We start from the raw sequence: 14,252 nt of genomic DNA on the forward strand, positions 1-14,252 counted from the left end.
ACCGGTCTCTCATGGCGGAAGGAGCTGTGGGCAGCACTGGGCTTCATGGGTACTCAACTAGTTTGCTCTCTTCCAAGTGCGTGAGCGGAAGACTCACTGGGTGGTTTAGAGGTGGGTTCAGGGGTAATGCGCACGGTAACAGATTTACCAGCATTCGGGCTAGTGGCTGGTGTTAATTTCCCACCCTGGTGCTAGCCGTGAGGGACGCTAGCTGTGTGAAGCTGGGAAGGGCGCTAGCCGTGAGGGACGCTAGCTGTGTGAAGCTGGGAAGGGCGCTAGCCATGAAGGACGCTAGCTGTGTGAAGCTGGGAAGGGCGCTAGCCGTGAGGGACGCTAGCTGTTTGAAGCTGGGAAGGGCGCTAGCCGTGAGGGACGCTAGCTGTGTGAAGCTGGGAAGGGCGCTAGCCGTGAGGGACGCTAGCTGTGTGAAGCTGGGAAGGGCGCTAGCCGTGAGGGACGCTAGCTGTGTGAAGCTGGGAGGGACGCTAGCTGTGTGAAGCTGGGAGGGACGCTAGCTGTGTGAAGCTGGGAAGGGCGCTAGCCATGAAGGACGCTAACCGTGAAGGGCACCTTGTCTCTGAGGGGACGCTAGCAGCCTTGTATCTTATCAATCACTTCAAGACTACAGCCAGTCCCACAGTTGACAGTTTTTGGTCTCGCTTGGCCTCGTCAGGTTTGAACCTCGGGAACTGCTACACGTCATCAACTGCCGTTTCTAGGCGCCCACAGGCTACCGGTTGTTATCAGTCTGAGGTGTTTCCCTGCTCCGGTTGATGTTGGCGGTGTCCTGTCATACTGCAGCCTGTGATGTGTGAACTATCACTGACTCTCAAGGGAAAAGGATCCCGCCGTGTTCTTGGTGCATTAGGTGAGGTTGGGATAGCTGGGGGGGGGGGGGGAGGAAATGCGTCAAAACGAGTAGTCTAAACAGGCCTCATCGTCGGATCTTATTCCTCGCCATCGAAAGTCGTACGTTCTTCATTTAATGTTAGAGGCGCAACTGACTATTCTAAAATAGAGAGAATAGATTTGAAAAAAAAAAAATAAAATTTAAGGGACGGGGGGCAGACATTTTAAAAAATAAGAAAATAACAGCGTGGCTGAGCTAGTTAATATTGCAGGTGTGAAAAGAAGTTGCAACTGACAGCACGCGCTACAGAGGACAGAGTCGCTTACTGTCTGCCCTCCCAAAAATACCAAGGACGTTGCAGCAGTGGGGGGTGGGGGGGGGTTGCAGGGTGTGTGGGAGAAGTGCTGTGTTCATGACTGGGCCTTTCCAAATTTAGTGGAGAAAACTAAAATAAGGGGTATTACAAGTGACTTCAGAATGTAGATGTGACATTTTGCATCAAGGCCGTTTCAGCAAAGCTGAGCCTGAGGTATCTGCCGCTGGTTCCAGGGGACGCAGAACGTAAAGGGATTTTAGAAAAATGCGTACAGATCTGGTCTCCTGTAGAATTTTGTAATGGCACAATCTGCAGGCCGTAGCATTGCATCAACTTAGTCTTTGGCCCCCCGTCCAGCTAGCTAAGCAATGCCTGTAAAATGTATATAACCTTTTTCTTTAGGTTTTGGACTAGTCCTGAAAACCGCTCCACGGGTTGCACATACATCCTTATGAGCGCAAACTGCGCTTGTTTACAACTTATTTGTGACATATAAAGTTGAGATATGGATTCTTTTTCCTGCTGGGTGCACAATTTTAGCTGAAACACTGCAGCCACACTGCAAAAAAAAAGTCAGTCTTACAGTACCAAGTATTTCAGTCCTGTATTTAGTCTTAAAATCTTAAGACTTAAGCTAAATAAGACAAAGATTGCCAGTGAGATAGTTGACTCATTTCAAGATTTGCCAATGGGTAAAGCAAGTTAACTCGTCAAGCAAAAAGTAACTTAAAACAAGCTTTTATTTTCTAGAAGAGAAGAAAAAAAAAAAGATTTTAAGTCTCTTTTTAATTTTGTGCAGTGCAGCTGAATCACTGTGTTGGGCTGTGATCTTACTGTGTGAAGCATGAGGTTCACTGGCAACGGCTGCCCACACACTACAGTTTGAGAGGGGGTAAATAAATCTGTCTTTGTTTTGCAGCTGGGAGAACAACCACCAATGAGGAGCTAGAAGACATGCTGGAGAGTGGCAAGCTTGCCATCTTCACCGATGATGTAAGCAACCGCACCTCTGCACAGAAGAGAGATGGCGGGACTTCTGCTGTCCACTGTTTGCATAAACAACCTCCATTTTGTTCACATTTTGCGGCGGGAAAACGCCGAGGGGTTTCACGAACGCTTTCGGATGTCGCCACGAGGGTTACGTTTTGAGACCAGATGCTGGGTCGTCCTTCGGCTGTCTTAAATAAAATCGTTTTTCGGGGGACGAGTGAAAAAATTTTACGGCTCATCGTTACAATAAACGGCGTAATCGCAGGCGAGGACAGACGTACAAGTGGCGCGGGAGCCCGGGAGCCACATGCTAGATGTCCCCGAGCAGCGACGACTTGACGACTGTTTCACCTTTTATTCATTTTTTTTTATTTTTATGGGCGTCTTAGCTTTTAGCACAGTGTAGAGAGACAGGAAGAATGCAGAAGGGAGAGGGAAAGACGTGCGACAAAGGTCGCGCGGTCGGACTCGAACCGCCAACGTCGCAGCTCACAACGAGCATGTGGATAGCGCTCTGCGGGCTACGCCACGAGACACCCCATGTTTTCGACTTTCAACATTTCCGCGTTTTGAGAAGTGCAGGATAGAGATTCGGAGAGCGCAGGCGGAGTAGGACCCAGTGATTTCGCAGTTCCTGTGTTCTGTCCGGCTATTTCATCTGTCACATCAGACACACACATCTGAAGGGCCCTGGGAGCTTTGAAACCCGTTTGCAGATGATAGACCACAGGGAACTATTTTTTGCGGTGAAAAGTTGGTGAAATGCCATCTAGTCGTTCAGGTGGAAACCCGGCTACATTCGGTTGAAAAGTGATTTTCTAACCGACTAACCATGATCTATATTGGGGTTAACGTTATGTCTAAGCGTCTCTAAACCCTTGATTCCCACCCCTCTAAACGTCTAAATTCTGGCTTTTTGCTTGCTGGGATACTCAATAGTAAGCACAATACTCAAAAGAACTCAAAAGAGATTTAGAACGGGGTACTAATAAAACAGTGTGTATATCCAAATAATCATCGATGAATTCACTTACACTACTAAAACAATTCAGGGTAGCATAAATGTAAGTGCTTAAAAGAAAACTATGTGCATGCATAGAGGTATGTGATGAACACATGAACAGATGAAAGGAATTGTCCGTCTCCCCACCTGTGACGTTGGCTCTCTCTCTCTCTCTCTCTCTCTCTCTCTCTCTGCCCGTCCTGCAGATCAAAATGGACTCCCAGATGACCAAGCAGGCGCTGAACGAGATCGAGACCCGCCACACCGAGATCATCAAGCTGGAGAACAGCATCCGCGAGCTGCACGACATGTTCGTGGACATGGCCATGCTGGTGGAGAGCCAGGTGAGCGGCGTCACGACCTTTCGGGGGGGGGGGGGGGGCGCAACCAAGGTCAAAGGTCAAAGGTCCTGGAGGGAAGGAGATTTGGGCTCATTCACTAGACAGAACGTTCTGCCACGTTTCAAACGTTATGTCTATAGAACCAGAAATTAGTTCAGAATTTTGCAACACTCTTGGTCATGTGGATATTGTCATGGTGTTGTTGGGACGGAATGTTGATTCTGCTAGGTTGTTGGGTGTGCAAATATACTGTTAAAGTATATCAATTATCAGTATATCAAAGCATCAGTTGTAAAGCGCTTTGGATAAAAGCGCTATATAAATGCAGTCCATTTTACCATTTACCAAGTATATAATAATATGGAAATAATATGAAACCTTCACGAAATCACCCTCTCAGTCCTGCAGCCAGACGCTCAGCGCTGCAGCCAGACGCTCAGCGCTGCAGCCAGACGCTCAGCACTGCCCCGTTTCTGCGCTGAAACGTTAACTTGCAGCTCCAGTGCTCTTGAATATGCCCTTAGTCGCATCCCAGCGAACGTTAAAACATTTTAATAATATTGGGGAATCTTTTGGTTAGATTCCCATTGATAAAATGTGTCCCCTTATATTTTTATAACCATTTCTCCATTTGAGCAATGACGCAGTCAAATCAAAAATATAATCAATTTGCTGATATTACTTTAATATATTTTATATGTGATTCTTCTAACATTTTATTCCCAACAGCTGAGATAACAGAGAGATAATATTATGACCAGGTAACTTTCTCCAATCACTCTTAGGCCATATTTATCATTTCAAATAAGTCAAAGCATTTCTTGTGCTCATTGCCTGTCTGCATTTGAGGCACGTCTACTTTTTATTATTTTTTTTAATTTTTTTTTAAATTATTGTAAAAACTAGCCTAACCCTGCATGTCAATGGATTGTGGGAGGAAACCCACAAGGGCAAAGGGAGAACATGCAAACTGCACATAGTCCGGGATTTGAACCTATGACATTCTTGCTGTGTGGCAGTCAGCTGCACCACCGTGCCACAATGCTATTAATAATCCACCGGTATTACATATGGTTGCTATTTCGAAGCTAAGGCACAGGATATGCTTTTACATGGTGATAAGGTTGACTCTGAATATGGTCTTTTTCACAATCAAACTTTTATCAAAATCTTTATCTTGCCCAGAGGTCAGACCGTTGATACAGAAGTAGCTGACTCAAAATCAATAACGGCTCTTGGCGTTTTTTTTTGCGTTTCTGACAGGGTGAAATGATTGACAGAATTGAGTACAACGTGGAACACTCAGTGGACTACGTGGAGCGGGCTGTGTCCGACACCAAGAAGGCTGTGAAATACCAGAGCCAGGCCCGCAAAGTAATGCACACACACACACATGCAGACATACACATACACACACACACACACATACACACACACGCACACAACACCACACACACACACACACACACGCGCACACACACACACACACACACACACACACACACACACACGCAGACATACACACACACACACGACCAGACATACACACACACACGCGCACACGCAGACATACACACACACACACACACACACACACACACACGCAGACATACACACACACACACACACACACACGCAGACATACACACACACACACGCACACACACACACACACACACACACACATACACACACACACACACACGCAGACATACACGCACACACACACGCAGACATACACACATACACACACACACACAGACATACACGCACACGCTGACATACACGCACACACGCAGACATACACACAGTCAGATGCACACAACCTTCTGTTCTGTGAGCACGCAGAGACTTTTGATGTGAACGCGTGCGTATGCATGTACAGACAGTGATGAGACAGTGAAGTCACCTGGGATTGCTGGTGTGAGAAACACAGACCTCAGACCGTTGCTCTTCTCCTCTTTCCCTGCAGAAGAAGATCATGATCATCATCTGCTGTGTGGTCCTGGGAGTCGTCTTGGCGTCCAGTATCGGAGGAACGCTCGGCTTTTAGGAACAAGAAACCCCGACAGAAAAACTCAAAACAAAACGGCAGATAAGAAAACCATTAAAAGCAGGGGTGGGTGGGACTTCAACTACAGACACACAAACAGACATAAAAAATATATATAATAGCAGACAAAATAAATATTAAACAAAAAGAGGGTTATACAAATAAAACGCAAAACTTATTATGTACATGTAAATGTATTGAACATAAGAAACAGCACATGGTTTAGCTATCTGTAAAAAAAAAAAAAAAAAAAAGGATATTACAGAAAAAAAAAACATTTTTTTCTTATTTTTTAATAGTTTCTCTCTTTTGGGGGGATCTCCAGGACAGTGCTAGTAACTGCTAAATTCCGTGTGTTTCCAGGAACGTTTTCAGGTCCGTAGTTTAGATTAAGGCACAAAACCAGTACGGGAACTGGAACGGATAGTATAAATTGTATAATTCCATAAATATCGACGATCTTGTTTGATCTGAAGGAAGCGTGGGGGGGGGGGGGCTTTGGGGTGGGCTGCAATCCTTTCGGGGGTTTTTGAAAAGTGCATTTTACCGCGCACGGTCGGGGCGGAGGGCTGCGCCCCCTCCTGGCAGGTGTGTGTCGCACGCGCTAAGACGGAAACTGAAGCTTTCACGCACGCTTGACTTGAAACTGTGTCGTTTTCCCACAGTACGGAAAGAGAAGGAGCTCTGCCTAACAAGCACACACCCATGGCACTGTTGGAGAAGCAAATTAGGTTCAAGATTACTCGACTCGAACCCCCCCCCCACCCCCCCCCCACTGGGGTACGCTGCTAGGGCTGTCTCTTTGTGAAGGCCCTTGCCCCTCACAACTTCGATAACCGTCCGTTGTAGTGAAACCTCCCCAGTGGTGTAAGACAAACAAACCGGGAAAAAAAACACGTTAAATATACATAAATTTTAAAACTGAGCCGACTCCGTAGGCCAGCGGTGGATAGCGAGACAGGAACTGAGTGGGGAAATGCACCAATGTGATCTCAAAAACCCAAGAATGGCAAGATCTGTTTTACCGATGACAAAAAAGAAAGGATAAAAGCAGATTAAAAGGAAGAGGGGGAATGGTCTTGAAGGAAAGAGGAGCAGAGAAAAGAGGGAAGAGTATTTTTAGCTGACGACACTGTTCTATAGATTTTTCTAAAAATGAAGAAAAAATAAAAAAGAAGAAAAAATTAAAACAAAAAGAGGTGAATCTCAAAAGCTGAAATTGTAGCTTGGAGGTTACTCGTTTGGAGGCTCTACGTTTGGAGGTGTATTATTCCCACGTTTTTTCGGAAGTGAAAGTTAGTTTTTCAGTGGTTGTGTAGTGTCTGATGTGTCCTGTGGTATATATTCTTTTCTCAGTACTGTCACCTTTACTGTGTACTTCTGGCTCTGTTCTGCTTTTCAATCTTTCCTTTATTAAAGACACAAAATTAACTAGAAAATCGACAAAAACGCAAAAAATGAAAACTCAAAATATCTCAAATGTGAATTTCTTTTTTCAGAAAAAAAAGAAGAAAAAAATTAGTAATGGGCCAGAGGCTTTTCTGGGTTTGGGTTAAACCACCAGATAAGATTCAGCAAACTCAAAAATAAATCCCAACTTTCACCCTCAAAAACCAGTGCTTTTCTTCTATGTTCATGAACTTTTTGAGAATTGTTTATGTGCACAAATAAAGAAATGCTATAAATATATATATTCACCGATATTAAAGTAGATTTCATACGCGTAGCTTTTTGCCTTTCAAAGAGACAGACAAATATACATTTAAATGCTGCTACCAGTATTTGGAGGTTTTTGAAACATATCAAAGCATCTACAGAGCATCTATATAATTTGTCCTTACAATTGTAATTTGCAATTTAAGTAATGAATTTGACTAAATTAAAACATTTATTTTACAATACGTACATCACCAGTATATGACACACACATATAAAACGCACATTTTTAGTAAATGCGGCATTGTGCACATTCATCATTTTCAAATGTAGTCTAACTTTCAGACTTTTAGAATTTATTTTTTCTTCCTATGAAACACGAAACGTTTGACCGTGGAGGTGAACATGGCTACGGTCATCTGCACGTAGGAACGTAAGGCATGTGGTAGACCGTGTCTGAACCCGACCCCTTCAGCTACTTGCTGCACTCTGAAAAACATAGTACTGTTAATCCAAAGATAACGCAAGCATGATAGAAGTAAGGCGATTAAAAAAAGTGAATCCTGACCTTTGTAAAGCATGTGAAGACCCCGTTGCGACAGAGAGAGACTGTTTATATAAGAAAACTGATCTCCATTTTGGATAGCCATGGTGTCATTGCTGCTCATCGAGTAAAACAAAATAATAATAATAATAATAATAATAATAATAAAGTTAATTATGAATTTAAAGTTGAATTCCAGCAAAAATGGGTTAGATTTAATTCTCACGGTGTACTTTATATGTTTGAGTCATTCCGAATATTTTTGCTATTGATGTCGTTTTCTGTTACAGCCCTCGTATAGTAAATGTAATATTCAATGTTATACCTCCAAAAAAAAAAAAAGGCATGATATGGTGCTGGGAAGCCAGTATTGTTGTTAAAGATCTGCATTTTAACCTCTCTTAACTGTCAAGTGCTAGTGTATACACACACAGTCAACTACATAGATGCAACAACAGTCCAAGGCTTAGATACACGCACACAATTTCAGTTGCTGAAAGATATAAACACACACACACAAACACATGCTTACATGTACAGTAGACACACACACACACACAGTGAGTGGCGCCTATAAGGAATATAAATGCAGCAACAACAAAAAAAATAGAACTTAAATTGCAATGATATTTCTGCACTTTCAAATCTATAAGCCAAACTTTTTAGGTGATATTCACTGAGAGCCAAAGGTGGTCCCCCTAAAAGCCCCAATGGACAACAAAACCCGAACACCACTTGGGTAAATATTCTACATAAATATAGGATATACCTATCTCACCGTCAGTGAAGTGTGGTATTAATTGCAGAGGGGCGAAGTTATAGATTTCTCTAATTATAATATACTTTATTTATTTATTTAAAATGTATTTATTGGAATTAATTACAGCAAGAAAAAACAAATGCTTTGTATTTGCCTAGTCCTCGACCCACTGCTTGATGTTATTAAGATGTGAATTACACTTTGCCCAGAAGGAATCAATCAGTATCTACAATTAACACAAACTTAAAGTTGGCTTCATAATCTGCTTAAAAATTAATTTAAAAAACTTTTTATTAACTGGCTGTCTAAATCTTGGCCTAATCGTGTATTAAGCTATTTAGGCCCATGGGTGGGTGATCGCTTCATAGTCAACTAAAGCAACAAAAATTTACCAATCAGATTACCAATTAGCGAAACGACTTTGCTGCTATAACAAACTGTAAAACCAGCTCTTACGGTCCAACCTAATTATCCTGTGGTCTGCTCCGATGGTCCGCTGACAGAATCGTGTTGTTGCTGAGGTCACAACCAAGCCAGAGTAGCGTTCGACATCGGGTTCGATTTCATTACCACCGACCTTGTCATGTGCCGTAAACCCCTTAAACAATAAACCTAGAGCTCCAATCCCTAACTCCAAAAACCACAAAAAAGAAAAATAAAAAACGTTTGAGGGCTGCTGACCACTTTCTTTTTTTTGACATTATTACAACGCCGACCTTACTTTTGCTTTCTAACCTTTACTCTCTGAGCATCGAATGGTTCCCAACAGTCTGAGGTTAGGGTTGAGGAGGATAAACACCCCTAGAGGGATTTCTGAGTACTGCAGGTAGGGAGACTCCATCCAGACAAGGCCTGTACGTTTTGGTCTGCTGTGAATTTGCATGGTGATTTCTGCTCGCAGTAATGCCTGCTTTTCCCAGTCTTAGTGTACTTTTCTAACCATTGTTGTTTTGAGGGTTTCGGATTACCGTGAATAATTGGTTTTTAACACGGGCTGTGCGATTAACTGTGCAAAAGACCTTCAGGGGTGGGGGTGGGGTGGGGGGAGGGGGGGGTGGGGCGGCATATAAAAACCTTCCCTTAAAGTCCGTGCCACAAGCTTCTCCACGTTGGCCATGTTTTTGTTTTTTGGTGATGTGCATGGTTTTTTTTTGCAATTGTATTTTTTTCCCCCTAAATTCTGTAAAAACTGTAACTTGAATCCTGCAGCTCCAATAATCAATGTGGCTGACTGCATGACTGTGCGTGTGTCCCCCCCCCCCACCCCACCACCCAGATTTGGGCCAGAGGGCCGAATTTTCCGAGGAATGGATGGGGGGTGGGAAGGTCAAAGGTCATCTGGGGCCTAGGCTTTGAGCTCAGCACTCCTCTGAAGAAGCCAAAGCATTGTGTCTGTGTCCTCCGCATCATTGGACAGCAGGGCACAAAGCCAGTTACCTTTTGTTTACGAAAAATCTCTCCTCCCTAACAAAAGAAGACAGCCACATTTAATTCCATAATCACCATGACCAATTAACAATTTCCCCTTGACGTTAATTGTGGTAAATTAAACTGCATGTTGGACTAGTAACCATTCCAATTTTAAACTTTTTAAATGGCTTGCTATGTAGAATTACCGCATTTCTTTCTTTCCATCTCTATAGTACGTAGTATCGATGACGTAATGAAAATAGTAGTCTGTTCTCATCTCGTACTTCTGTTCCTCCCGCTCCTTAAAAGTCCTACAGAAAGATTACAGAGATTTATTCTTAATATTATTTATACTGTCATGGGCTGAGATGCATATTCCACAGTATGCATATATTATGGTCTGGATGATGCGGTTACCGTGGTATTTTGGCACTTTGACCGTAGTTTACAGTCATGTGCGTTGACTCCCATAATCTGCCGCAACAATTCTCCGTCTGGCCCCTTCCACTGGGTCCAAGCAGGCCCCACACGTGTTCTCTTCTACAATAGAAATGGGGCTTGAAATACTGACCTGGAATAACCAAAGTATTGAAGGTTCGAGGGGTGCACTCTACAACACAGTGACACGTGCTTAGGTGAACTACATGTTTATCGAGGATAGAATGATTAAGTATGAGTATGCATGGACATTGCATGGTCTCATGGCAACTGCACCGTAAGAATTGTGTGTGTGTGTGTGTGTATGTGTGTGTGTGTGTGTGTGTTATTTTTTTCTTGGTCAAGATTCTTGTAAGTGCAACACTAAAAAAAAAAAAAAAGATCTCTGTGGGGGAAAAAAAGTTTATAACATATTGAATATTAAAAAAACTTTCCAGTCGATTTATAGCTGAATGAGCTTCCAGAAGTTTCTGAAATATGTTTTTTCTGGGTTTCACTCAAATTTCAGTTTTTAAAAAGTCGGAGCCCTTAAGTTTGTTTTTTTTTTGTTTTTGTTTTTTTGTTTTTAAATTGGGGGTGATGTCATATCTTCCCATTGGATATCTGTGAGTGTAAAGTCTTCATGTGAGGGGAGGTCAGGATATCTGGGGCTACCTCTCAAAACCAGACCTGTTCCACGTTTTGGGTCTCTCAGTTCGAAGGCTTTTCAGCTAAAGAAGCACCTAGCAGAGATGGTATTGGTTGTTCCCTTGATTTTCTTGATCGTCTGACCCTCTAGTATTAATGTTCAAATTATTTCCACAGGAGAACTTTTCTCTCTTATTTTTGGTCAGGTCCCATTGCTCCTTGGGAGATATTACACTGTTATGACTTGTAAGTGTAAGACGCCACAGTCCTGGCATAACCATTAATTTTCCACCAGAAAGGACCTTGAGATTTATCCAGATTCCACACCAGTATTCCTGTTCAGTACTATCATTGTATGGTGGGAGTGGGGGGTTTGGGAAAGGTGCTAAGACAAGATTTAAGAAATACTATTGTGATCATTAAGATTATAATCATAAATAATAAAAAAAAGACATGAAATAAAAATGCAGTAATGATGCAACCTGGAGAGAAAAAAACGGCAAAATGATCAAATTCAAAATTAAGTATTGATTACACCACAGGCGACGATTTAAAGAATTCCAAGGAGTTATGTGAACAAAAATAATAGTAGTGATACTGAATATTGAATGCTCGCAATTTTGTCAAACTGAACTGGATCTTTGTGTCCTGTAATTATTGTAAATATTTAAAGAGAGAAAAATGAATTGCATGTCCATGTATAAAACTACTGAGAAACCTGTTCCTGTCAAAGTTGTGACGTTGTTCCGATCTTTTCCCTGCCCACCCCTCCTCCACTCACTTCCTGTTCAAATGCCGTTTTTTTCCCCCCCCATGGCAACGGGAGTTAATGACTTCACATGGACAAAAGTGCTTCCCTCCATTTCTTTATCTCATATATATATATATATATATATATAAAATCACACCACATTTTTAGAATTTATTTGTGACAGATCTTAGCTTCCTGATGGTTGAAGTGAGTTCCTGTAAGTTTCTCTGAAAATAAGAGCATGTTTGTCCTCGTCATATTGACTTCAAGATTTAATGTTGCTCCAAGACTTACCACCCCCCAAATGGCAGCCATTTTGGTCCGAGTTACCTTGTGCCTGCAGTGCAGAAAGACTATTCGTCTGTGGTGTAAAAGTAACTCCTCCTGTTTAATGTAAGAAATGCAATAACTACAATACCAGAACTCAATGGACACTGTTGTGTAACACCACTTAAGTTCCACTTAACGTTGAAAAGTATTAAAACATCCTTGGTGTATAGCTAGCTAATTGAATTAGGTATTTTCAAAGGCTACTCTTTCTAAAAAAAAATGACCATTTTTATGCAAATTCCACATTTGGTTCCTTGTTGTAATTGAATAGTAGTAGTAAAAAAAAAAATTCCCAGTGGTTTATGACAATGCAAATCACGTGTGGGGAGAAAGTCTGAAGATTGACAGAGTAGAAAGGACTTTACATTTTCCTGGAACAAAACGAAACTTGAAACTCGAAAATGGATTCCACTTAAAAAATAAATAAATAAATAAATAAATAAATAAATAAAAATCTGTGCAATACAAAGAAAAGGGCTTCTCGATTCAACCTCTACCACAATATTTTTTTATTACCAATTCAAAACGATAGCTGGCAAAAAGCGATTTTCAAAGTACGCTAAAGATCTTTTTTCTTTTAAAAAAAAAAAATCAGGACATGTGGTGGTGAGGGTGGTGGACCGTGGGTTGAGATTGGACGAGAGACACTAGAATTTCAGAAGAAAAAAAAAAAAAAAGAGAGAGAACTGGCAATCGCAACTTTGACAGGAATTGCAACTTTGTGTCCGGTTTTTTTTTTTTTGTGTGTGTATGTGTGCGTACTGTATTGTAAAGAATCTGTCCCCCCCTCCCCCCCCCCACGCCCTCCCTCTCTCGTACTGCTGTGGGCTGTTTCGTTTAGTTGGTGTGATGTGCCAGTATTCCCCCCCCCCCCTTGCGCTCTCTCTCCTCCTTTTCTCCATTGATCATTAAGATGACAACTCTATGCAGATGCTGTCTTTTATAAGTGTGTCAAGTTTTAATTTAAAATAAAAAAAAAAAACAAAAGACCCAGACAAACAGACATAATGAAATGAAATAATAAATGAATAAAGAAATGAGATTGTTCAGTGTACCTGTGTGGCTGTTGGGTCTTCTCTCTATCTCTCACGCACATAAACACACACTCGCTCACAAACATACACACACACTCACTCTCAAACATACACACACACACACACACACTTGTGCTCTCATACACGCATGGATGCATGTGCGCGCACGCGCACACACACACACACTCAGTCACACACATGCACACTTATCAACCCTTTTTGCTCAAAGATCTATTAAAGAAAAACTTAGTCCCTATGACTTATATTGCAAGACTCCTCGCAATATGGGCATATTTTGACTCTTGGGCATACGCCTTTTAGTTCCAGTAAAAGAAAATATTAATTCTACAGCATACAATCACATTCTAGATGATTCTGTGCTCCCCCAACAGTTTGGGGAAGGCCCTTTCCTGTTTCAACATGACAATGCCCCCAGGCACACAGCCAGGTCCATATAGAAATAGTTCTCTCAAGAACGGTGTAGAAGGACCTGACTGGCCTGCATGGAGCCCTGACCTCAACCCCGTCCAACACCTTTGGGATCAGTAGGAAAGCCAACTGCGAGCCAGGCCTAAATCACCCAATCAATGCTCAACCTCACTAGTGCTCTACTGGCTGAATGGAAGCAAATCCCTGCAGCAGCAATGCTCCAAAATCTCGTACGAAACCTTCTCAGAAGAGTGGAGGTTGTTATAGCAGCAACGGGTGGACCAACTCCATATTAACGGCCATAATTTTGGATGAGAAGTTGGATGTCAGGTGTCCACATACTTTTGGCCAGTATGTGGACACATACGTAGTGTGGCTTCAACAGACCCTGGAAGAGCCCAACAGACACAAGCGTCAGAAATTTGGGCAAAAATGATTTATTTCCTTGGGTCAAAAAATTGCCAACACAACACTCAGCGCCAGCTCATGGGTCTGCAGGCTGGTTCATTGAGTCATAAAATGGCGTCAGTGAGGAGAATTCTGAAGACGCTATAAAGGCAAATCGCACGTTAAAGGCAGTACACCTTTAGGCCTCTCCTCACGGTGATTTACAGACGCCATTTTGTAAACTCATAAAAACAGAAGCGGCCCTCGCTTCTGCTCATTAACCTCAGGGTGCGTGCAGCACACGCAGACCTGGCCTCCAGTTTTTTTAATGTA

The 14,252-nt window shown here is 42.4% G+C and overlaps 1 protein-coding gene across 1 annotated transcript in view; it reads left to right on the forward strand.

Annotated features, from left to right (window-relative positions):
* LOC135244175 (syntaxin-1B) overlaps positions 1-13,121 on the forward strand; it is a 63,963-nt gene extending 50,842 nt beyond the window's left edge. The window contains exons 7-10 of the mRNA XM_064316421.1: positions 2,086-2,159; positions 3,366-3,503; positions 4,764-4,874; positions 5,473-13,121. Of these exons, the coding sequence (XP_064172491.1) occupies positions 2,086-2,159; positions 3,366-3,503; positions 4,764-4,874; positions 5,473-5,553 (404 nt within the window). The 3' untranslated portion in view covers positions 5,554-13,121. The remainder of the gene's footprint in view (positions 1-2,085; positions 2,160-3,365; positions 3,504-4,763; positions 4,875-5,472) is intronic.
* The last annotated feature ends 1,131 nt before the right edge of the window (positions 13,122-14,252 follow it).

This window comes from Anguilla rostrata, chromosome 17, assembly GCF_018555375.3.
Source record: "Anguilla rostrata isolate EN2019 chromosome 17, ASM1855537v3, whole genome shotgun sequence".
NCBI lineage: Eukaryota > Metazoa > Chordata > Actinopteri > Anguilliformes > Anguillidae > Anguilla > Anguilla rostrata.